Source organism: Lissotriton helveticus, chromosome 10 (assembly GCF_964261635.1).
Source record: "Lissotriton helveticus chromosome 10, aLisHel1.1, whole genome shotgun sequence".
In the NCBI taxonomy this organism is placed as follows: domain Eukaryota; kingdom Metazoa; phylum Chordata; class Amphibia; order Caudata; family Salamandridae; genus Lissotriton; species Lissotriton helveticus.
The window spans coordinates 1106945608-1106969776 of record NC_136071.1 but is presented as its reverse complement, the minus strand read 5'-3'; the positions used below and the strand labels follow the sequence as shown (position 1 = coordinate 1106969776).

Sequence of the window (24169 nt, the reverse complement as noted above, 5' to 3'; positions counted from 1 at the left end):
ATCCAAGTGAAATTTGTTAGTAAATTAATCAAATCACTTCATTAAAATGAGTGGCTTGTCCACAGTGATCTGTACATGTGGCTTTGTATGTGTGTACAAATTATACTTTTTTCACATTTAGCACTTTTAAGTCCCCTAAAGAATACCAAGGACATTGGATAAATGAGGCATAATCATAGGCAGAAAAGACCTTCCTTTCTCAAAATTTAAACTCATGTCACTCATTGTGCATCCCATAAAACCTCAGGCTTTTCTGGTCCATCATCACTTGCAAAGCTTTTTCAAGATTAGCCTGAGTGAGCAGAGATGCTAAGGGGCAGCAGAGGGGACTCCTGTACCCATCTAGACCATTTTCTGTAATCTGGGGGGGGGGGAGGGATTCATGGATTGTACTGCTGAAACTGTATTTGCTGTATGCTTCAGATGGATTCTTCTACCTGCACGTTCCTCACTTGTTGAGTTATCCCAAACGTCAGACTAGATTCGGGAAATCTTCAGAGCTCTTTGATGCCAGTAGGGGACGTCAACAATGACATGGGTTCCATTTTTTCCCAGCCTTTTACTTTGATCTGGAGCGTGCTCTCTGAGTCTTCGTATTTAAGCGCTCCAAAGTTTCACAAATACAAACTGTGTAGTGCTAGGATGTCTCCCTCAAAACATTCTGACTTTAATCCCCTTTGGAGCTGCAAGGAGCTGATGTCCATCACCGACCATTACCCTGTCCACCTCTGGTGACTAGGGTTTTTCAATAATTTCATTCAGTCATTTCGGTCTTGCCTCATTATGCACTCTATGGCAATAACTGAAAGTGTGCAAAACGTATTATGCCCAGGCATCTTAAAAGAAGAGGGTGCCACTCCCTTGTTTTAAATAGACAGATGAAGCATAAGAAACACTGAGCTTCTTTCAGATGTAAATCACTCCAGGTGCCCTCGGACTCCCACAGGATTTTTCATCCTCTGAGACGGAGTTAATATCTCTTGTGCCATCTGAACTGGCACTGCTATTGGATTCATGACCGTCACCACCAACTGATTATGTGGTTGAAAACTCTCAGCCCAAGTGGTTCCTGGCAGCTCTCCGGCCTTGTACTATTTCCCGGCCCCAGAGGTGGACCCAGTAGCATTTCTTAACACCATGTTCTGCATTTTCTCCCTCCTGGACACTACTGCAGCTTTTACAGGATAAGAGCCTTTGCACTGCGTGGAAGAGATGCCCAAAGATTACTGGTGGTGGAGAGGTATCACCAGGAAACTGCTGTATCCTATGACCACACTATCCATGATCTTTTTTGGGTTTGATTCTGATCCTCTTGTTCTTATTGGTTCTAGAAAGGGATTGTACAAGGGTTCGCTTGGCTTAGCTGTTTTCGCTAGCCTAACTTCTGCCAGTTTTATATGGATGTGCACACCTGTTTATTGGAAAACAAAGCCTATTCAGCCTCAGAGGTGTTCAAGGCCAAAAGGGATACTGCTAAGTCTCTATGCCTGCAGCACCCATAGAGGAATCATAAGCAGGGTTACCCATTTTAGGACTTTCTGGGACGCTTCATCTTTCGTCTGTGGCAGTCCGCTCTGTCACAGCTGCAGCAACACCTCACCAGAGAACACAAGGGTAAAGTTAATGGTCGAGGCTCCCAACATCCCATTATTGCCTCGTGAGAAAATCATATTTTTTGCCCTGATCACCCCTATGTGTAGGTAGTGCCTAGGCATCACTTGTGCTGTCTCTTAAAGGCATGCTGTATTCAGCATAGGCATGGCTGGGTCCAGACTGGGGTGGTGTGGTGAGCAAAAGAATGATGGATTTAACCCAGATCCTTGTGACTGTGGTGAATGTTTGTATTGTCCAGCATTCCGTCCATCAATTGTTTCTTTTAAGTATTCAGGATATGGGCATCAAGCAACACCGATTATTTCTAATTGCCTCCTTTTGCTGTCCTTTGTAAATGGCTAATTTTCATTGGTTAATTTGGTCACTAGTCCCTCCTTGTTTTCTTTTTGTAACCTCTCATGAGGACTGCCTCTCTTACATGTGGTGTTACTAGTCCTGTTATTTATTACTGTGTGAGCACTCTTTTTTCCGTTTAGGTTCAGGAACTCGCTCGAGCCCACGAATGCTCCCCCTCCTCGTACTTTTGAACAGCCATTCTTTATATATACTCACGCTCGTGCCCCCTCATTGGCTAGAGCTCCACCCCCCTTTACTGCTTGACCACCCTCAACCACCTAACAGAGGTCTGCTTGTTTTTTCTTTTAATTTAAAATAATGCTTCACACTTCATCTCCCTGTGCTATCTCTCCCTATCCCCTCACCCCTCCCACAACAATGCTTGACCACCCTTCCGAAATCAGTTTTTTGTTGTTGTTAGTAGAGCCTGGGCAGGAGAATAAGTGATTTGCCAAGAATCACAGAATGTTGAGCAGCTGGCAACCTCAAACACTGGTTCCCAGCTCCGGAGTGGGCAGCTCTCACTGCCGAGCCACATCCTCTTTCTCTGGGGATAGCATGCTGTGGAATAATAGCTCTGAGCCTGAACTATTCTGTAACTCAGGAAGATCAAAGACCTGTTATTCAGTCAATAGCATACCACGCACACAGCAGTCAAGGCTGAGTGGACAGTGACAGTAAATGTCTCGCACTGTACTAAATGCATTTATTTTATGAGATGGCCTAATGAACAAAGCTGCTGACTGTGGTACTGAAAAACCAGGTGTCAGTCCTGACGTTGGCTCAGCATTCTGTGATTCTGGACTAATCACTTAATCTCTTGAGATTGCTTGTGTTTGAAAAATGCACTATTGAAATAAACCACAATGGTGCATTTTTAAAACGCAAGCTAAAAAAAATCTCACTTCCAACAAAAACAAATGGAAACAAATGCTCCGCTGCAAGCTTTCCCCTAATAATTGCATTAAGGATTTAGTATCTTATGTGGCTAATAGAGGTTCCTTTACAACTCCACAGGGACAACTAGTAACATCGTGTGGTACTGCAATTGTTTCTTGCTTCGTGGATTTTTTTTATTACTCGTGCTACTGCTGGGGTCATGACTGCGCACCATAGGAGTGTGTCCCTCCCTCGGGCTGATGCATTTCCTGAAGGCAGGCTAGAGCCACTCTAGCCAGTCCCAGGCCTCCAGCATCAGTGTATTAATTTCCAAGCTCATTCTCCTATTCTTGACAGGGCCTTTGCCTTCACTGCCCACATGATATAGAAGGGGGCCTGCTGCAGCGTCCTCAGACTCACCTGCAGCCCCTGTCGCTGCCGGGCCTCTAAGCACCGCAGCACCCAGTGGGTGCGCCTAATGGTAAGGGCAGGATTGTGGGCTGATCTCTCTTAACATGGGCATCCCTAGGTACAGCGGCGCCACAGTTTCCCACCTTCACGTCTATATGGGTTTGCAGCACGATTGAAGTCCCCATTGAGTGCATAATCGGTCGAGCTCCGGAGCTTCATGCTAAGTGGCCATTTCGGAAGCCAGCGCACCCACTTTCAGACTGCCCCAGTAGGACCTAAACATCCTACTTTTTTTTATGGGGATTCTAGTGGCCACTTAAGGTTGTTGACTATAAAGTCGGTCATTTTGGTTGCCAGTACTTTGGTAAGATTGATCAGTGAGTTGCAAGCATTGAGTCTGTCTACTATTTCAAGCCTTTTTCCCCCTGAGTTTCAGTTATGGATAAACCAGAGCTGCTTTTCTTCCCAAAGGTGTTACTCCCTTTCCCGGGGTCAGTCCATCACCCTTCCGACTTTATATCCCCCTCATCCTACAAAGGAGGAGGAGTGGGAGTATTGCTTAGGTTGTAGGCTGGTGGTTTGTTTCTCATCAACCTTACTAAGGACATCAGATCAGGTGACCAACTCTATCCCTGCCAAAATGGTAAAGTCCAATGGAATCAGGGCCATTCCTTCAGGGCCGACTCACTGACTTCTGCTCTTGTGAGAGGTGGTCCCATCACAGAGATCTATAAGCTGACTATACTATGTCCTTGTAAACCTTCATCAAACACTACTGTTTGGGATCGGAGGTGCCCACGGGCGGGCACTTTGCCGGATCTGTGCGGGAAGATTTTGTCATCTACCCATCCATCAGCCCTTCTCCTGGGAAGGTATGGTTTGGGAATCTATTCACCAGGGTAGGAATCTGTAGGTGGAAACTTTACTTGCAGATGCCTCAACAAATCCACCCACCTCCCCGTTTGATGGTTGGATACTGTGAAAGTATAAAAAGTTTCAAATGAGTGTTTCCACCAGTAAGATCATTACTGAAGCTAAATAACTATTTCTTTTGGTAAAAAGAAGGCACCCAGGAAGGCATCTGGGCAATTAAGATATCACTTGAATCACTTTTATCTGTCCAAAGATAATCGCAGAATTTATCATATTACGAGCCCTTGATGTACCCAGAATTCTGAAGAACATACAAATACTCAATGCAATGTACATAAAGACCACATTTAAGTGAGCATAAACTATATACAATACTAGCCATACAACTTACAGTATGCATAATCAATCAATTTCTTGGTTCATGTATGCTGGCCAATGCTGCCCACACACCTATTTTACTCAGTAAGCATGGCATGGTAAAATAAGGCACAATAAAAATCCAATACATCTAGTTCTCTTTTAACTGTGGAATGTTGAGGGGCCCTGCAGTCAGTACCCAGAGTATTGGCTTTAATTGTAGCCGAGGAATCTGATGCTGTTGGAGATGGGAGTAAATATCTTTGGGTCTAGATTTCCCTATTTAAGTTAACATTTTACATAGTCTTCTACCTCAGATTTATGGAACTGCGTACTATAGAGCCTTAAGGGCGCATATGTTGCCCTGAGGATTGATGTTTTAAGAACAATATTTATTTCATTTGAATATGTCCATCATGTCCGAGTTCTTTGACAGTCTAATCCAATGTCTAACCTGGTACAAAACTAAAACTACCTACTTGTACATAATGGCTTGGAATTACGCACAGTAGAATACGAGCTAAGCAAATTAGGAGTCTCTCTTATCAGCAACAGATTCAAGCAGTATTTGGAGGTGTGGGCGCTCAGTCCCATAATAAATATGCTTTACAGTAGCGCACCCAAGGTGCATGGATTTAGGGATGGTGTTAATCTCAAAGTCTATGAGGTAATGTGTCCCAGAGGCAAGATTCAAACAGCGTTTCAAAATAAAGTCAATATGAAGACCAACTTAAAAATGCAGAGCGCAATTGTGAAAAAATGCGAAACACTGCAGGCAGAAGAGCCTTAGAAATACAAAGGCTTCATCCAGTGGATTCTTTGACCATGATATCATACGAAATCAACAGTGCTCATGTTTCGGCCTGCATTGTCAAATGACAAATATAAACACAGAATAAACATAATGATTCAGCATCCATTTTAAACAAAGATGGCTTTGAGGACTGAGGCCTAGCGATGTCAAAGCTAGAAATGACATTTAATGTAATGGTTTAGTTTCAATTGCAATACCTCTGTCAATACACATGACGAAATTCAAATGCAGTGCAACTATTATTAATTCACATTTTAGTCAAAACACTCATAAGCTCCCTCAGATGTTTTAGTGAAATGTTCCAGAGTAGATAACAGAAAGAACAAGTGCACTGTAGAAAAGCAGTCAAGGGGTCTTTGCAATTTAAATGTTGCACCACCATTAAAAGGTAAAAAAGCAACAAGTGCACAAGTATGAATCACTTCTAGGAACTTTGAGTTGAATGCCTGTGAGAGGTAACTGATTCAGGGCTCTTCTTGGGTAGTTCATTGTTTGCATCCTTCTGAACTTTTAGTGTATGAGACGGTTTGTGTGTGTTGCTTGCTGAAAGGTTGATAGTGTCCAATTAAAACATTATATCTGAAAGAGACAATTAGTTATAGATTCCTTACCTTAGAATTACTCCCAGGCGTCAGACTGGATCCAGAAAGTTTTTCGTCAGCAGTACCCCTGCATGTTGAAAGGTGGGGTCGGTCGACTCCGCGTTCATCGTTAGCGTCGTGGTAGCCGGGATGACATCGCGGTAGCTACTTAGACACTGCCCTCGCACTCTGACGTTAGTTCTTTTTTTTTTTCTCCCACACCAGCCAGCGTAGATCCGGAGAGAGCGGTACCGTTAGTCACTTTTTGACTGACTTTTTGCTGACTTTTGTCAGTCGTTTTTGAGTCTTCGTCTCCTGGTGCCCATCAGGGATGCCCAGTTTCAAGGCTTGCGGTTCCTGTATCAATGCTGTCTGGCTCATGTCGGTGACAGACCCGCACCGCGTGTGCCTGTTTTGCCAGGAGCGCGACCACAACCCCAAGTCTTGCTCCGACTGCCGGACCAAGAATCCAAATTCTTTGTGGAAGTGGTCCTGAAAGCTTCTTGGGGCCCGGCAGTCGGCTCCTCGCCGTTCGAGTTCCGGTTGCGTGGGAGGTTGAGGGTCCAGCCGCGGAGCCACCACCACCAGTCTTTATCAAAGTCTTCGCACTCCCCAGGTAAGTCAAAGCACAAGAAGAAGTCGAAAAAGCATTGTCGCTCTTCGAGTTCTCCCCGTCGGTCAGCCGACGTGACGATGGATGTAGGTTGTACCCTCCCGCGGCTCCGCGTGCGGAGCCTGAAGGGTCTACTCAGAGTTTCCTTCCCTTCCCGGGACCTGGAGCGACCCCTGCCCAGCTTCACACCTTCTATGAAGCAATGCATGCTGTGGAGTGGACACAGCTGACTCGCTAGGTAGGACGATTTCAACATTGGTAACCCTTCGATGCTACGCCTGACTTAGGTCGAATGACTTTTCTGGGGATGTCCAAGCTACCCTTATGGACATGCCCTTTGAGGACGCACGGGCTATGGCCAAGTCCTTGGGCCTCTCCACCACTCACCCTGCGCAGCCTGCTTTTCGCCCCTTTCATGGCTATGGAAGGGGTGCCCCACCACTTTCTTCCCAGGGCCACAGGCCAGCGCAAGCTGTTTAGCCCCTCTGCGGCAAGGGACGTGGGAACCACCGTCTTGGTTCTGGGGGCCAGTGAGCGGGCCAGTCCACCATCGCCCCCTCTGCAGCAGCCTTCAAACCCTCCTAGCCCGACCTTCCGGGGCCACCCATCGCCAATGGGTGGCAGGTTTCGCCATCACCTCCCCCACTGGTGCAGTATCACGTCGGACAGGTGGGTTTTGTAGATAGTTCGAAGGGGCTACTCCCTCCCCTTCGAGACTTCCCCCCAGCCATGCCACCTCAGTACCATCGCATGTTGAAGGATCATCCGGCCTTTCTCAAACACGAAGTTATCGCTCTCTTGGCCAAGGGAGCTTTCGAGCAACTTCTTACCCCAGAAGTAGGCAGTGGGTGCTATTCCCACTACTCTCTGGTGCCCAAGAAGGACAAAGGCCTGCATCCTATCTTGGATCACAAGAACGTTAACCGCTTCCTCCAGAAGGAGATTTCAGAATGTTGACTCTAGCTCAGGTCCTGTATGCCCTCAAACCTGGAGACTGGATGATAGCGTTGGACTTCCTGGATACTTACTTTAACATCACGGTCCTGCCAGCCCACCGGCGTTACCTGAAGTTCACGGTAGGCCATGAGCACTTTCAGTTCACCATGCTCCCCTTTGATCTTACCAGCGCCCCTTGGATGTTCAGGAAAGTGATGGCGGTGGTCGCAGCTCATCTGTGCAGATCAGGGGTTCCAGTCTTCCTCTATCTCAACGACTGGCTGTTGAAGGCGTACTCACCCCAGGCTGTCATCTCCCACCTCCAGACTACGGCTGACCTCCTGCATTCGCTGCGGTTCTCCATCAATGTGCCGTAGTCGCACATGACTCCCTCTCAGAAGCTCCTCTTCATTGGAGCTGTTCTGGACACAACACAGTTTTGGGTCTATCCACCCGAACAGCGAGTCCGGGATATTCGTGCTATGATTCCGATTTTTCAGCCTCTATGCCTGGTTTCGGTCAGGATGACCCTCAGGCTCCTGGGCCTCATGGCCTCCTGCATCCTGCTGGTGGACCACCCCAGATGGCATATGCGGGCTCTGCAGTGGGACCTGAAATTTTAGTGGGCACAACATCAGGGGAACCTGTACGATTGTATCCAGATCCTGGGGAGCACTGCACTCCAACTGCTGTGGTGGCTAACGAACCAGGATTGGGTTGATGGCAGATCGCTCTCCCTTCCCCAATCAGAGTTTACAGTGGTGACCGATGCATCACTTCTCGGCTGGGGTGGCCACATGGGGGAGGCAGAGATCAGAGGCCTCTGGTCTCCAGCGGAGTCCGGGCTCCACATCAACCTTCTGGAGCTTCGGGCGGTTCATCTTGCACTCAAAGCATTCCTTCCGTCTGTCCGGGAAAGAGTAGTGCAGGTGTTCACGGACAACACCACTTCCATATGGTACTGTGATGTATTCCTATAGGTTCTGAATCGATCCCACTATTCCTGACCCTATTCTAGTTAAACAAACCAACAAGTTAACTAGCAGTCAGCCCATGAGGCAGAAAATCCCCATGATGCAGATACCGTTATCTGACGCAGTCACACTACGGCACAGGAACGTGTTATCTGATTAGGTCATAACGCTTGCGATCTAATTAGACAAGCGATATTCCTCCAGCCCCTGATAAGGCATACGGAGTTCTCATAACAAATCAAACCTATGACAACCTGGGCAAAACCCTGCGGCCATTGTTTTGATTTCACCGAGAACTTCAGTTAAAGAATGTGCTAACGAGCAAGTCGTATGACATCCTTATTGACGTATCTATGTCCATCCTTACGTCAATCTCGGCACCTTAAAGGTATAAATATTACCGATCTTGCCCTATGCAAACACACGCGTGGTGACGAGACGGAGCAGCCATACTTGCCGAAGCCAAGAGCAGAGCAGACCCCGCTGGCAGCAGCCCCGCCTTCCTGACGCGCTGAGAGACGCGCTGCTTTCTCCTGCCGAGAAATCCAGCCCCGGCGTTTCTGGGTAGCCCTCGCAGGCAGCCTGGAATATCGAGACCAGAGAAAGAGATACCATTCCTCATTCATCCTAAACTTCCAGGTACAGAACTGAATAACCCCTCACAGAGAATTCTTTAGTTATTCACTTGGCAAAAACAAACTTAACTTAAACTGTAACTTTCTATTCCCGCCCACGTATTAGACTTAGGTCAGGTACACGGGGTAGGCGTATTTAGAAACACCAGTTGAGTACGTTTAGTCAAATGTATATGTGTATGTAATATATTTTATTCATTTTAAAACATCTTATGGCTTAGAAACCATATCAATGTTTTTACAGTATTATTTTATACTATTGCTTTTAATGTATGCACTTTACTTAGCTATAAGTATTGCAATAATATCGATCCATTTCTCTTGTATGAGAAAAGAGACTGATCAATAAATAACACCTTTTTATTGAACACGCCCGTCTCTTCCTTTTCTCTACAATCTGATGAGACTAAGAATGCACGTACTGACTGAGTAAAATAATTTGCCTTTTGTTCACACGACTCTCGAGATTTACTCTTGATTAGGGGAGAGCAAAGTTGTCATGTTCTATGGTTGTCAGAAACTAAATCCCTTCTTGTCTAATCAGGGAAGTTAAGTCCTTCCTGAACATTCGAGAAAGTTTCTAGTGAACTCTGAGCTAAGCTGGCAAACCCAAAACTTTAAGTCTAGTATCGACAGTAGTAGACCTAGTTAACGTCTGGTCTAGGCCTTTACTGCTGTAGGTATTATTCCAATGCGCAGAGCCTATTGGGATGATAGGAACTACACTACAGTACTGCAACAAGCTAGGCGGGATGGGGTCGTGGACCATATATAAAGAAACCCTGCGCCTCTGTACATGGCTGGAACACCATGGCATATCCCTGGTGTTTCAACACCTTGCAGGTTCGCTGAACGCCAGGGCGGACAAACTCAGCCGCAGGTGCTTGATGAATCCCAAATGGCGTCTTCACTCAGAGGTGGTGCAAGGTCTCTTTCAATGGTGAGGAGAGCCTTGGTTAGATCTATTCGCCAACTAAAAGAACACGCAATGTCAGCAATTCAGCGCTTTGGAATTTCCAAGGCGGCACTCGCTAGGCGACTCTTTTCATCGTGAGTGGAGTTGTCGTCTTCTATACACCTTTCCGCCTCTGCAACTTCTGGCCAGAGTGCTGAAGAAGATCTAGCGCAACCAGGCCCAAGTCATTCTGGTAGCTCCAGATTGGGCATGAAGAGTCTGGTATCCTGAGTTATTACACATGGCCATCGATCCTCCGATCCAACTGCCTCTTCAGGAGGATCTTCTGTCGCCACAGCAGCAGGGGCCGGTCCTTCACCCGAACCTGTCCAGCCTCCACCTTCTTGCGTGGAGATTGAGTGGTGACAGTTGACAGCTTTCGACCTTCCTCCCAAAGTCTGTGATGTTATCTTGGCAGCCTAGCGTCCCTCCACTAAGACGGTATACGCCTGAAGATGGAACAAATTTGTAGCATGGTGCGCAGCAAAGGCTGTGGATCCCCTTTACGCCCCTCTTTCTGAGGTTCTCAGGTTCCTCCTGTTCGAGGCATGTGGGCTGCTAAATTCATATCTTTTGCATAGATCGCCGCCTAGTGTTGGGTCCGGATGATTGCACATTGTTGTCCTGGAAGAGTCTTCGAAGTATCACGAGATAGGTGGCTCCTCCCCTGGACTACAGTGCGCATGGGCATCGACTCCATCCCCAGATTGTTTTTTCCGCCATTGGGTTCGGATGTGATTTCGACGTCTCCTGTTCGGAATTGATAAAACAATTTCTTTAAGGCCAAAAGGCCTTCTTTACTTCGTCGGTATTGTTCGCGTTCGGTCTCGTGTGTACTCCAACTCTTCGAGTCGGTTATCTGAGGAGTCAGGTGACTCTTCGGTCATCGAGGCCCTGTCGACGCAGCAAGACCCCGGCGACACTGCGATGGAACGAAGTCCGTTCAAGTACTGCCCCGTGTGCGGTTCGAAATACCCACACATCGACGTGCATCCTGTATGCAACAAGTGCCTGTCGCCGGACCACAACGAGGCCAACTGTATGGCCTGTTCGAAATTCAGGTCAAAGAAGACGCTCAAGCTTCGGCGCGTGGCGCGCCTCGAGGCCCAGCGATCGGCACCGGCACCTGTCGACATCTTCGTAGACCCCGAAGCAGACGAGCAAGAGCTTCACCTGCAGATCTCACCTACATCGGCGGAGGTCGAGGCCGACTACGGGGAACCTGTCGAGGGCCAAGACCTAGACGAAAACGTCAAAGAGGTAAGGGACGACGAGGAAGCTTATGGGGCCGTGGAAGATAGCTCGGAGGAAGAGCTATGCCCCGTACGTACAATTACTAAGGCTCAGGTCACGGGATCGCCACACGGCCTTACCCACGACCCTACACCTCAATCCTCGGCCCCGCCTTCTGGCCCGGCTACGCACATACTAGCGGAGCCTCCATTACCTAAATGGAAACCGAAACTAAAAACATCGGAATCGAAAACAAAAATGATGGCCGACACACCATCGAAACCGAAGACGTCTGCGACACCATCGGCGCCGTCGTCCTCGGAGACTTCGAAGCCGAAGAAGGCTGTCGAACAGGCTAGGGTCCCCAAAAGGGTCAAGGAGCCAAGCTCGAAGGAGGTCGTCGAGCAAGTGTCGAGCAAAGCGGTCGAGTCGAAGTCAAGGAAGACTGTCGAAGCGCCTTCAGCGACGACTACCGCACCAACAGGCAAACGGGCAGTCGAAGCGAAGTCCGCGAAGGGCACCGAGCCGAAGTCCGCAGCCCCGACGCTAAAAGAAAAAGCTGGCGATCCGAAGCCTGTGGCGTCAACGCCTAAACCCGTTTCAGGGGGCCGGAGTGTGGTCGTCGAGGGAGAGTCTGCGTCTCCGGCGACCAAAGAAAAATCGTCCACGCTCTGATCTTCCCCTGTAGAAGCACCGAGGTCATCGGTCGGATCGACAAAGCCATCGGCTTCTTTTACTAAGCAGGTAGCAGACTCCCTTAAGCGGATACGGGAAAAGGGGTTGACGTCGGAGCCGAAAACGCCCTCGGTACCACAGTCGATAGCCCCACCGAAGAAGACTTCGAAGCCGATACTTTATACTCTACCGCCGAAGGTGGCGCCGAAGGCCTTTGCACCCCGATCGGTGCCAAAGGACACAGAAGGGTCGGGGAAAACGCATCAAAGTGGACGTTTCGATCGACAAACTTCACTAGAAGAGCAGTCGGAACATTATATCGACGCCGACACGGGAAGATTGACACTCCACAAGAGGAAAATTACTTCCAAGCCTGTGGAGTCGTTTGTAATACCTCTAAAGAAGAAGAGGCCAGCGCCAGAAACACCAGAACTCGTTGAACCCATCCCTCCAAGACCTAGGAGGAATCCAACACCTTCACCCACTTGCTCAGATGGAGATGAGGGTGAACAGGATGATGAGTATAACTTCCCAGACAATACTGACCCTGATGAGCAGCAGGACTCATGGGTGGACTCTGGTGATCAGGGGGACCAACAAGTGGTACATGACCCACAGGTTTTTGGTGTGAAAACTTCTCCAACAGAAGACTCTGCGGCATTTAATGCCTTAATTGAAAGGGCGGCTACAAACCATAAGGTGGAACTGCATGCCGACCCTGTGGAAGTTGACTTTTTGTTTGACACTTTCTCAGCATCAGAAAAGACTGTGAAGACACATCCTATGCTCAAAGGGGTTCTCAAGCATGCCACGGACATTTTCAAGGAACCCACAAGGGCAAGGGTTGTAAACCCCCGGATAGAAAAGAAGTACAGACCGGCACCTGGAGACCCAACTTATATACGGGGCCAGTTGCCTCTGGACTCTTTGGTGGTCTCCAATGCCCTCAAGAGGGCGAATTCCCAGACCACGGGTGAAGCTCCTCCCCCAGACAAGGAGTCAAAAGTGCTGGAGGCATCGGGGAAAAGGGTGGCAGCGCAAGCAGCCAACATCTGGCGCATAGCTAACACACAAGCCCTGTTGGCTAGATATGATAGGGCACACTATGACACTTTAGAGCAGCTATTACAACACCTTCCAGACAAGTTTAAAGAAGGAGCTGAGATGCTAATACAGGAGGGCAAGCTCATTTCCAACGCTGCAATCAAATGTGCGCTCGATGTTGCAGATACTGCAGCAAGAGCGATAAACACTAGTGTGATGTTGAGGCGTCAAGCATGGCTCCGCATCTCAGGGTTCAAGCCAGAGATCCAGACAACCATCCTCAACCAGCCCGTTAACCCAGACAGACTGTTTGGCCCAGAGGTTGACACCACCCTCGAGAAGATCAAAAAAGATACTGAGACAGCTAAATCCATGGGTGCGCTTCAGTCTCAGCAATTCAGAGGGAACACTTTTCGTCGCTCAAGTTCACGGGGTGTTACCAGAGGACACTTGGCACAGCAGACGCAATTCAATAGAGGAGGCGCACAGTCCTCATACCCCAAACAGGGTAGAGGAGGTTACAGAGGAAACAGCGCCAAGGGCAGAGGCAGAGGCAACAACAGTTCCCGTTCCTCTGCTGCCAACAAGCAGTGACTCTCTGTCACTGCCCCCCGACCATCTAACACCCGTCGGGGGGGAGACTCCAACAGTTCCTGCCAGCCTGGAAGTCCATCACCACAGACAGGTGGGTAAGGAAACGTATCCAGTTCGGCTATTGTCTGGAGTTAACGTCCACTCCACCCAACATACCCCCAAGGCAACGTCCTATGTCAGCAGAGCACTTGCACTTATTGCAGCAAGAAGTCCTTGTGATGCTGCAAAAAGGCGCAATAGAGCTCGTGCCGGTGGAGGAAGAAGGCACAGGGGTTTATTTCCTGTACTTCTTAATCCCAAAGAAGGACGGCTCGCTCAGACCCATTCTGGACCTACGTCCCCTCAACCTGTACATACTCTCAGAACACTTCCACATGTTAACACTACAGCAGGTTCTTCCATTGTTAAACCAGGGAGACTTCCTCGCAACCTTGGACCTCAAGGATGCTTATTTTCACATACCACTCCACCCATCCCACAGAAAGTACCTCAGGTTCACCATACAAAACAGGCATTACCAGTTCAAGGTCCTACCCTTCGGAGTGACCACTGCCCCCAGAGTGTTCACAAAGTGTCTGGCGACCGTGGCAGCGCACCTCAGGAGACAAAACATACATGTCTACCCTTACCTGGACGACTGGCTCGTTCAAGCCAAGTCGGCACAGCAGTGCGCCGCACACATGTCCCTCACCATTCACCTCCTTCACAGTCTGGGGTTTTCGTTAAACTATCCAAAGTCGCACCTTCAGCCAGCCCATGTGCGGCAGTATCTAGGCGCGACAATAAATACTCTGACTGCTACAGCTCAGCCGAACCCAGCAAGAATCGACAACATCCAGTCGCTCATCCATAGGTTCAGACCGCAACACTCACTCCCAGCGAGAGTGTTCATGCAGTTGATAGGTATGATGGCCGCCTGCATCTTCATAGTCCCGCACGCGAGATTGCATATGCGTCCGCTCCAAGAATGCTTGGCGAATCAGTGGACACAGGCTCAAGGACAGTTAAAGGACCTAGTGTTGGTGACCGGTCGGGCATACATCTCTCTGCATTGGTGGAATCCACACAACCTTTGCAAGGGCCGACCGTTCCAAGAGTCTGTGCCACAGATCATCCTGACGATGGACGCTTCTCTCCAAGGTTGGGGAGCTCATGTGCTCCACTACACGGTGCAGGGCCTATGGACGACACCGCAAAGGAGGATGCACATCAACTATCTAGAGTTGATGGCAATATTCATGGCACTCAAGTCCTTCAAAGTACATCTGTGCAACAGTCGTGTTGATCCGGACGGACAACATGACAGCCATGTACTACATCCAGAAGCAGGGAGGTACGCACTCTCCACAGCTGTCTCATCTGGCTCAGAGCATGTGGAAGTGGGCCATTCAGAGGAACATCTTCCTCATGGCGGAACACCTTCCGGGCGAGGACAATCAGATGGCGGATCTGCTCAGCAGGTACAGCCATCAAATGCACGAGTGGGAGATACATCCATCAGTACTCCACCCGTACTTCCAGCAGTGGGGTCATCCAGAGATCGACCTGTTTGCCACAAGGGAAAACGCAAAATGCCAAAGCTTTGCCGCCAGGTTCCCTCACCCACAATCGCGGGGCAATGCGATATGGATGAACTGGTCAGGCAGATTTGCGTATGCTTTTCCCCCAGCACCTCTCATTCCGCTGGTGGCAAGAAAGCTAAGGCAACACTCGCTGACGCTCATCCTGGTTGCTCCAACGTGGGCACGCCAACCGTGGTACACCACGTTTCTAGAACTCTCCGTGCTACCGCATCAAAGGTTGCGTCTCACACCCAGGCTCTTGACGAAGAACCATGGCGACATTCAGCATCCGGATCCGCACCAGCTCAATCTGGCGATCTGGCTCCTGAAGTCTTAGAGTTTGGCTACCTTAACCTGCCTCCGGAATGCATGGACATCATCAGGGAGGCAAGGAAGCCCACTACCAGAGCTTGCTATGCTGCAAAATGGAAGCGGTTTGTCATTTACTGTACAGAACATCACATAAACCCGCTAGATGCATCCATTCCTAACATCATCTGTTATTTGTTACATCTTTACAAAAGCAATCTAGCGTACGCTTCCATTCGGATACACTTATCCGCCATAGCGGCTTATCTCCACAACAGGCAGCATCTCTCTGTTTTCAGGGTGCCTGCCATTAAAGCCTTCCTGGAGGGACTAAAACGAGTCATTCCTATCTGTGGACAGTTTTGGCACGGTTTGGGAGGCATTCAAAGTTTACGTCAGGGGGGTGGTCATGGCGAAACACTCTAGTGTCCTAAAAGCGATTAGAAGCAGGCTGAAACATCTTGAGGGGCGGATTGCAGACTGTGAACGCCGCCAGCTGCTGGGCACGTCACTGCTTGGAGACGACTCCTTGCAAAGCCTGCTGACAGAGTTCCACGAGGAGGCAGACAGGGAGGTCAGACATCTTGGGAAATACGCGACAGCACGCACGTACGGAGAGGGGGAACGACCTGGAGCACTCCTAGCCAAGATTATGAAAGGCACCAGGCGTAGGCAGGCGGTCCTGGAACTACAAACTCCAGCGGGGTCGAGAGTAACCGCAGAGGAAGACATCCTTGCGGAGTTTAGGAGATTTTACGAGGACCTCTACACCACCAAGGTCACAGGAGTGGAAGACCAAATTGACAACTACTTAGATTATATCAAAATGCCGTTCCTCGAGAACTGGCAGAGGGAATTCCTGGGGTCCCCTATACTCCGTGAGGAAATATCGGACGCGCTAGACTCCATGAGGTCCGAAAGTGCGCCCGGGATTGACGGACTAACGGTGGCATTCTACAAGTCGTATAAAGACAAGCTATTGCCTCACCTCTCCACCCTCTTTGACGAGATCTGCGAGAACGGTGCTATGCCGCCCTCTATGAGAGAGGCGCTCATTGTCACGATCTTGAAGCCGGGCAAGCCACCAGATCTTCCGGGTTCATATCGCCCCCTGTCCCTTCTGAATGTAGATGCTAAGCTCTACGCGAAGGTACTGGCGACCAGATTGGCACTAGTGGCACCGGAGCTAGTGGCCCCGGAGCAAGCAGGGTTTATCCCAGCGAGAAACCTCACGTACAACATCCGTACTGTCATGGGGGTCATGCAGCACACTAGACATGATACCAAAGCCATAGCGGTCTTCCTCGACATGGAGAAGGCCTTTGACTCCGTTGAGTGGCCCTTCATGCGCAGAGTCCTGAGGAAGCTGGGACTGGGGGAGCTCTTCCTCCAACTCCTGGGAGCGCTTTACCACATGCCCACGGCGAGGATCAGACTGGGGGACGCAGTCTCGACACCTATCACCGTTAGCAGAGGCACGAGGCAGGGGTGCCCCCTCTCCCCACTGCTATACGCATTGGTGGCGGAGCCACTGGCGTGTGCGATTCGGGAATACCACTCTTACGAAGCCATCAACTACCCTACCTACAAGATCGGAATATCCACGTATGCGGATGACACCCTGTTGTACATCAGGGACCCGGTCAATAATCTGTCATCGGTCTTGAGGGAAGTGGTTCGGTTTGGCGCACTATCGGGGCTAAAGGTCAACTGGTCAAAATCGGTCGCTTTCCCGCTTACCCCAATAACGGTGCCCTTTGAGATGGACTACCCGCTCCAATGGTCCACAGAACCAGTAAGGTACTTGGGCATTATGCTCCACACAGACCCTGACATTATGATCAGAGAGAATTATGGGGTTGCCTACAGCAAGCTCGTGGACAACGTGGAGCTTTGGATAAAGCTCCCCCTCTCGCTAATGGGAAGGATTGCCGTGATGAAAATGGTCATTCTCCCGAGGTTCCTGTTTCTATTTAATAATCTCCCGCTGGTCCTCTCGAAAGCTTTTTTCGTGACCGTGAACAAATTATTAGTGAGACTGGCGTGGGCGGGTAAGCAACCTAGAGTGCAGTGGAAGGTGCTCCAATTACCATACGAGCAGGGGGGTCTGGCTGCCCCAGACCTGGAGCGCTACTACAGGATTGCGCAGGCCTCCCATCTCCACACCTGGATACATGGCAACCAGGACATTCCACATGTGATCTTGGAGCGGCTGTTTGCGGACCCCACCCCGCTTCCGGCGACCGTCTGCGGTCCCATGGACCGCAGAGTGGGCATTCTGGACTCTCTTCTGTCCACTAATCATGCCTGGCACTCTATAGTACAGCAGCAGGATAAGGTGTTGATGTACGCACCCAACATGCCGATACAATGGGCGCTTTGGCTCCTGACTTTGACGGAGCCTGGTGTACGCAGAGCTCTCAATGAACTAGGCGCACGCACCATGGGAGACCTTTTTGAGCAGGGGAAGGTGAAGAAATGGGAACAAATCGCACACGGGAGGGAGCGTACCTCCTTGCTCCAACGCTTCCAGTACCACAGGGTGAGGAGCGCGCTGCTGGAACAGCTGGGCCCCGACTTGGAAGAGCCTCCTGTGGTCCCAGAACTAGCATATGTCATAGAGACTGAGAACCCGAAGAAACTCGTATCTAGGCTTTATAGGATAGGCCACGAGCACATGGCGCTCCACTACACGAGAGCGCGCTTAGCGTGGCAGACTGATTTAGGGTCCCAGATTGACGATGGCATGTGGGAGTACTGCTGTGCGGCAACCAGGCGCATCTCCCTGAACGGGAGACACCGCCTGATCCACTTTAAATTTCTGCAACGAGTATATCACACTCCGGAACGACTACACAGATACGGCCTACGGGACACAGCGAGCTGTGAGAGATGTCACGCCCAGGTTGCGGACTTCCTGCATTTAGCCTGGTGGTGCCCGGGGGTTCAAAGGTACTGGGTCTGCGTATTTTCAGAACTTAGCAAGATCGTGGAGCTGGAATTGGAGCTTGACCCGGCCCTCGCTCTGATGGGATACACAAGACAGATACCCGTCTCGGTGAGGAAACTGGTGAGCATGGGCATGCTCCTTGCCAAACGGGTGGTAGCGTTATGTTGGATGAGGGGCCCCCTGCCTACACTAAAGCGGTGGGCTGGCGACATGAAGTACTGCAGCACTCAAACGGACGCATACAGTGAGCTCCTCCCGCCCCGTAGCCGTCCCAAGAACTTCTGGGGGCTGTACCAGACCTACCTAACTTCCAGATTGGTCGAGACTGCATCAGCTGAGGGGGAGGGGGAGGATCAAGAGAGTGACTCGCACATGGAACCTGGAAGTCCCCACCCCTAGATGCATGGGTCTAAGGGAATCCCCCTCTGGGCTGCTGGGGAGCTACACTATGCACGAGCCACAACACATTACTGCGATGCACAACACCAAACACGAGGAGCACGAACAGGGGACCAGTTGTTGGGTGGGGGGGGTTAGGGGTGGGGTTTTAGTTGGGAGAAAATGATAAAAATGTACTGTTCTGTCAATATACACATTGCGCACACTGCAACTATATCGAATGGGCAGGCGGGGGCAGCCCAGAATAGCCCGCACAGCTGTGGGGACCTGGATTTCCTATATATGTTCTACTGCTTGTTATACATCGGTGTCATGGCTGTGACGAGGCAGCCCACTGCCGGCCCGAGACGGGTTGTAGGCGAATGGCTCTTCGTACTGTGTAATGTGCGTTTCTTTTCATGATAAACAAAATAAAAAAAAAATAAAAATAAAAAAAACGAGTCATTCCTCCCAGAACCCCACCAGCTCCTGTGTGGAATCTCAATGTGGTTCTCACTAGACTGATGGGCCCACCTTTTGAGCCGCTACATTCATGTGAGATTCAGTTCTTAATATGGAAAGTGGCTTTCCTCATTGCTATTACATCTCTCAGACGTGTTAGTGAGCTACAAGCGCTCACAATACAAGAGCCATTTATACAAATTCACTCAAACAGGGTTGTGCTCCGCACTAACCCCAAGTTCCTTCCAAAGGTGGTGTCACACTTTCATGTCAATCAGACAATTGAACTGCCCGCATTCTTTCCAAAACCGGAAACAGTAGCAGAAAGAATGCTCCATACGCTAGACGTCAAAAGGGCATTGATGTACTACATTGACAGAACACAACAATTTAGAAAGACACAGCAACTTTTTGTTGCCTTCTCAGCCCAGCACAAAGGCAACCCAATTTCCAAGGCAGGAATAGCCAGGTGGATCGTTAAATGCATTCAGATTTGTTATCAGAAAGCTAAACGCACTTTAACGGTCCCCCCCCCAGAGCACACTCCACACGCAAGTTGGGAGCCTCCATGGCTTTCCTGGGGAATATTCCTTTGGAAGACATTTGCAGAGCAGCCACGTGGTCAACACCACACACGTTTACCAAACATTACTGTGTAGATGTGCATTCCAAGCAGCAGGCAGCTGTAGGACAGGCTGTTCTCAAAACTCTTTTTCAAACTTCTGCAGCTGGCACGGGCGGCCGCCGTTAATGGAGGGACTGCTATGTATTCTATGCAAAAGATATGAATTTAGCAGCCCACATGCCTCGAACTGAATATGCTACTTACCAGTATACATCTGGTCTTGGCATGTAGGGCTGCTAACATTCATATCGCCCACCCTCTTCCCCGGTGCCCGTAGCGGCTGCAGACTATTTCTTGCATTCAATCATTAGCATGGACATCAGTTACACTATTTCACTCCATCTCTGACACAATGGCTAAAAACAATCTGGGGATGGAGTCGATGCCCATGCGCACTGTAGTCCAGGAAAGGAGCCACCTATCTCGTGATACTTCGAAGACTCTTCCAGGACAACAATGTGCAATCATCCGGACCCAACACTAGGCGGCGATCTATGCAAAAGATATGAATGTTAGCAGACCTACATGCCAAGAACAGATGCATACTGGTAAGTAGCATATTCATTCCTTGGCCCAGCAGTGCTCTGCTTTGGGCAATCTTGAGGGCTACCTCTCGGCATCCTTTCTTAGGCTTCCTGATTAGCCTTCTCTTAAGTCCCCTGTTGTAAATCGTTTCCTTAAGGGCATTACTCATCTTTTTCCTCCTGTTCCCTTTGTAATGCCCCAGTGGGACTTGAACTAACTTACTTCTTACGTATCTTATGTGCGCTCCCTTTGAGCCGCTACACAACTGTCCACTCAGGCTTCTGACTTTGAAAACTGACTTTCTGGTGGCCATCACCTCTGCCGCAGGGTGAGTGAGCTCCTAGCTCTTTCTTCTAAATCTCCTTTTCTGGCTGTTCATCCGGACAAGGTTGTCCTCCGAACTTATCCTTCCTTCCTTCCCAAAGTGGTTACTTCTTTCCACTTTGGACAGACTATCACTTTGCCCACCTTCTTTCCGCCTCTGCATCCTTCCAAAGAAGAAGCTCCACGGTCTCGATCCAAACCGTGCTCTTTCTTTGTATTTGGATCGCACAAAGCAATTCCGGGTGGATGACCAGCTTGTTGTTGGCTACGTGAGTGCCAAAAAAGGTTGGGCCATGCACAAACAGACCATTTCTAGATGGGTCATTTTTTGCATCAAAGCTTGCCATTCCTTGGCGAAGAAGGAGCCTCCAGTGGGGTTGCGCGCCCATTCCACCAGCTGCCAGTGCTTCGGGACATGGAGTCCCCCTTAATGACATCTGTCAGGCAGCTACGTGGGCATTGCTGCACACGTTCACAAAACACTAGTGCCTGGACAGCCAAGTCCGGAGAGATGCCTTCTTTGGCCGTTCTTTTCTCCAGGACTTTGTGGTGTGAACTTGGTTGCAGACCTACCTCCAGAGTTGGTATTGCTGGTATATCTATTCTAAGGAAAGGACTCCTTCATTAATTGTCTCTTTCAGATGAACAAGTTGCTTACCTTCTGTAGCAATATATCTGTAAGAGACATAGATTAGTTATAGATTCCTAACCGCCCCACCCATCCACCCCGTTTTGTGAACTGATTTCTAAGGTTAACCCTTTGGATTCTCATGATGGCTGCACGCCGTCATGAGTCACGGGCGGCGCGTACTCATGACGGCGTGAAGCCGTCATGCCGCTGCAGCTCCGCCCACGCGGCACTAATTCCCGGCCTGTGCGGGCGAATTAATGAGCGGGCGGGCTAATGACGGCACCACGCCGTCATGAGCACACCCCGCCCGTGACTCATGACGGTGTGGAGCCGTCATGAGCACCGAAGTGCCACGCTCACCTCGTAGCCCCCCGTGACACAGGTGCAGGAAGAGGTTAAGGATTCCCTGTCAGGGCCCTAGTTTTGTGCACCAGTGGTCAGTGTCTTGCATGCCTCTGTGCTTCTGGCGTGGAAAGTCATGTACAGAACTGATGTCCGCGCATGAGGGCGACATCTAAGTAGCTACTGCGACGTCATCCCGGCGACCACGACGCCAACGACTAACGTAGAGTTGACTAACGCCACCTTTCGACGCACAGGGGTACTGCTGACAAAAAGCTTTCCGGATCCAGGGGTAACTCTAAGGTAAGGAATCTATAACTAATCTATGTCTCTTACAGATATATCGTTACCGAAGGTAAGTAACTTGTTATTTTTGCAATCTCTATATGTACCTCACCAAAGGGATGATATAGTTTGTTTATTTATAGGCCAAATAGTTGTAAGCAATGTATATATATTTTTTTTAAACTGTTAACAAGTCTGATACTTATCTTTTATTAAACTGTATTTAAAAGAAACAGTGGCCTTCCAAGTTTTAGAAAATTGTTCCATGGCAAATCTTGCTGTAAAAATCATGAGGCTTCCTTTAGTCGACTTTGTCTTCTTAAATCAAATGTATTTTTTTGTTTCATCTACTGTTTACAATTCACCAGCAGGACAGAAGCAATATGGTGAGTGAAATTCCTGTTTTTTCTATGCCTGCTGCCTGGTGCAATTTAGGTCGTTCACCTTGGGTTGCGTTGTGTTTATGCTCATCACTGGTCTACTAGTAAAAGAAGTTTATAACTATATTTAGTTGTTTTAAAATAAATGGTAATAATGTATTAAAGCTGCAGTACTGCCTACAGATAATACACATAATAATAAAGGCAATAATGGCACTTGTAGCCCTTTAAAGGTAACTATTCATATTTTCCATCTTGAATTCTACATCTCATTAACTCATTGTCACTCAGAAAACCTAGGTTTTTGTATTGGAAGGGTGGGATATTTCGCATGTACGGTTATATTTGGCTTTTAGAGCAAAACAGCGTTTCATGTAATAAATTAAGCCAACACAGATTACTGCGATCTGCTGTACTTGAATATAAACAAGGAACAATTTATTTTAAAAAATTGAATTGTTTTATTTGATCCTGTACTAAGATATAAGTATGCAGTACTGCTCCTTTAAGCATGTTTAGTTGGAAATGATGCCACACAGATGTTTTTCATCCATGTGATAACCTACATTAAAGTGATTGCTAGCACAGTGATGTTTGTATTTTTTTAACTAAATGCTTCAGGCAGCAATGTTATATTGCTTCATGAAACCTCCCAAGTGATACGTTGAGGCTTCGCATTTATTGGATTGTTTGTTTTATTGTGTGTTGTACTGTACTATGAAAGCATGTTTTTGAGACATTCTCTATATTTCTCAGTGTTTTAACAGCCATAGCTTACCAACACACTATACATGTTTGGTTTATGGGATATGATGTGTTTAGAACATTAAATATACTTTGCATGACTGCATGTATTTAACCAAAAAATGCAATTATGCTTTCCAACTTTAAATGAATCGTGTACACAAACATTTTAGAGGATGGAACAAGGTCAAAATAATGAAGTCTGGCAAATTGCATTCCTTTATCTGTGTGTCTAAAATCTATCTTCTTGATGCACATAAAGCTGTGAATATGTCTCCAGAGATGAAAAAAAAGAGTGCCAAGACAAGCTGCCCCTAATGCTAGGCATTGACAGATGTTTTTATAGGCATCGGCGTTACCCATTCATTCAGTTGAGTTTTCTTTACTTAAATTGTTTTTCATACTTTTAAAGCCACAAAATAAAGCTTACTTCAATGCTCCAGGTTTCTTTTTTTGCATTTAGCTATCCTCTTCCTAATTCTTAATTGACCTGGTAAGCATGCAATGTTTTCTGGGAGATGAAGTATGTTTTCAAAGAGAAACCGATCATTTAGCTTTGCCATTAGCTTGTTGCCATGGTTCTACAATTGTTCAGCTATTGATTGTTATTTTCTTTAAACGTGAGGGCAATGTGTCAGAGGCATGTGAGGCTTTAAATTCACATGCTTGGCAAAATCTCGACATCTAGCGTTGGTCTTGGATGTGTGTATGTTGTTGTTCTTCAAAGAAAGTCTTTAGAGTCACGAAGTATAGTGGTGACTCCTCTTGCTGGTAATGCGCATGGTCATAGAGTCCAATGTTAGATTGTGTTTTTCGTCCGTCAGGTTTGGATGTGTACTCCTCTGCTCCGGTTTGACATAATTATCTATTCTTTACAAACTTTACTTTCTGTATTCAATAGCAGCTGTTCTCAGTCTCCCTTGTCGGTTCATCAATGTTGACCTAAACATGGCAGCTTTGAGTAGGCTGTGGCCCCTGTTGGCCTTCACCCTTCGTGACGGTTTACATCTAAGATGTTCCCGCCACATCATGCCCACCCAGTGGTGGAACAGATGCCTGTCCGCTTCTGTCCTCGCTGCCACACCAAGTTTCAATGCCCCAGTCTCCATCAGGTGAGTAACTTGTGTC

General features: G+C 48.5%; 1 protein-coding gene across 2 annotated transcripts in view; it reads left to right on the top strand.

The window, feature by feature from the left end:
• Positions 1–24169, top strand: part of DNAJC13 (DnaJ heat shock protein family (Hsp40) member C13) — a 1517524-nt gene that overhangs the window by 610470 nt on the left and 882885 nt on the right. The window contains exon 21 of one of the 2 annotated variants that reach the window (XM_078663868.1): positions 22286–22303. The exons of the other annotated variant lie outside the window; for it this stretch is intronic. Within the exon in view, the coding sequence (XP_078519994.1) occupies positions 22286–22303 (18 nt within the window). The remainder of the gene's footprint in view (positions 1–22285; positions 22304–24169) is intronic. 2 annotated transcript variants of the gene reach the window in all.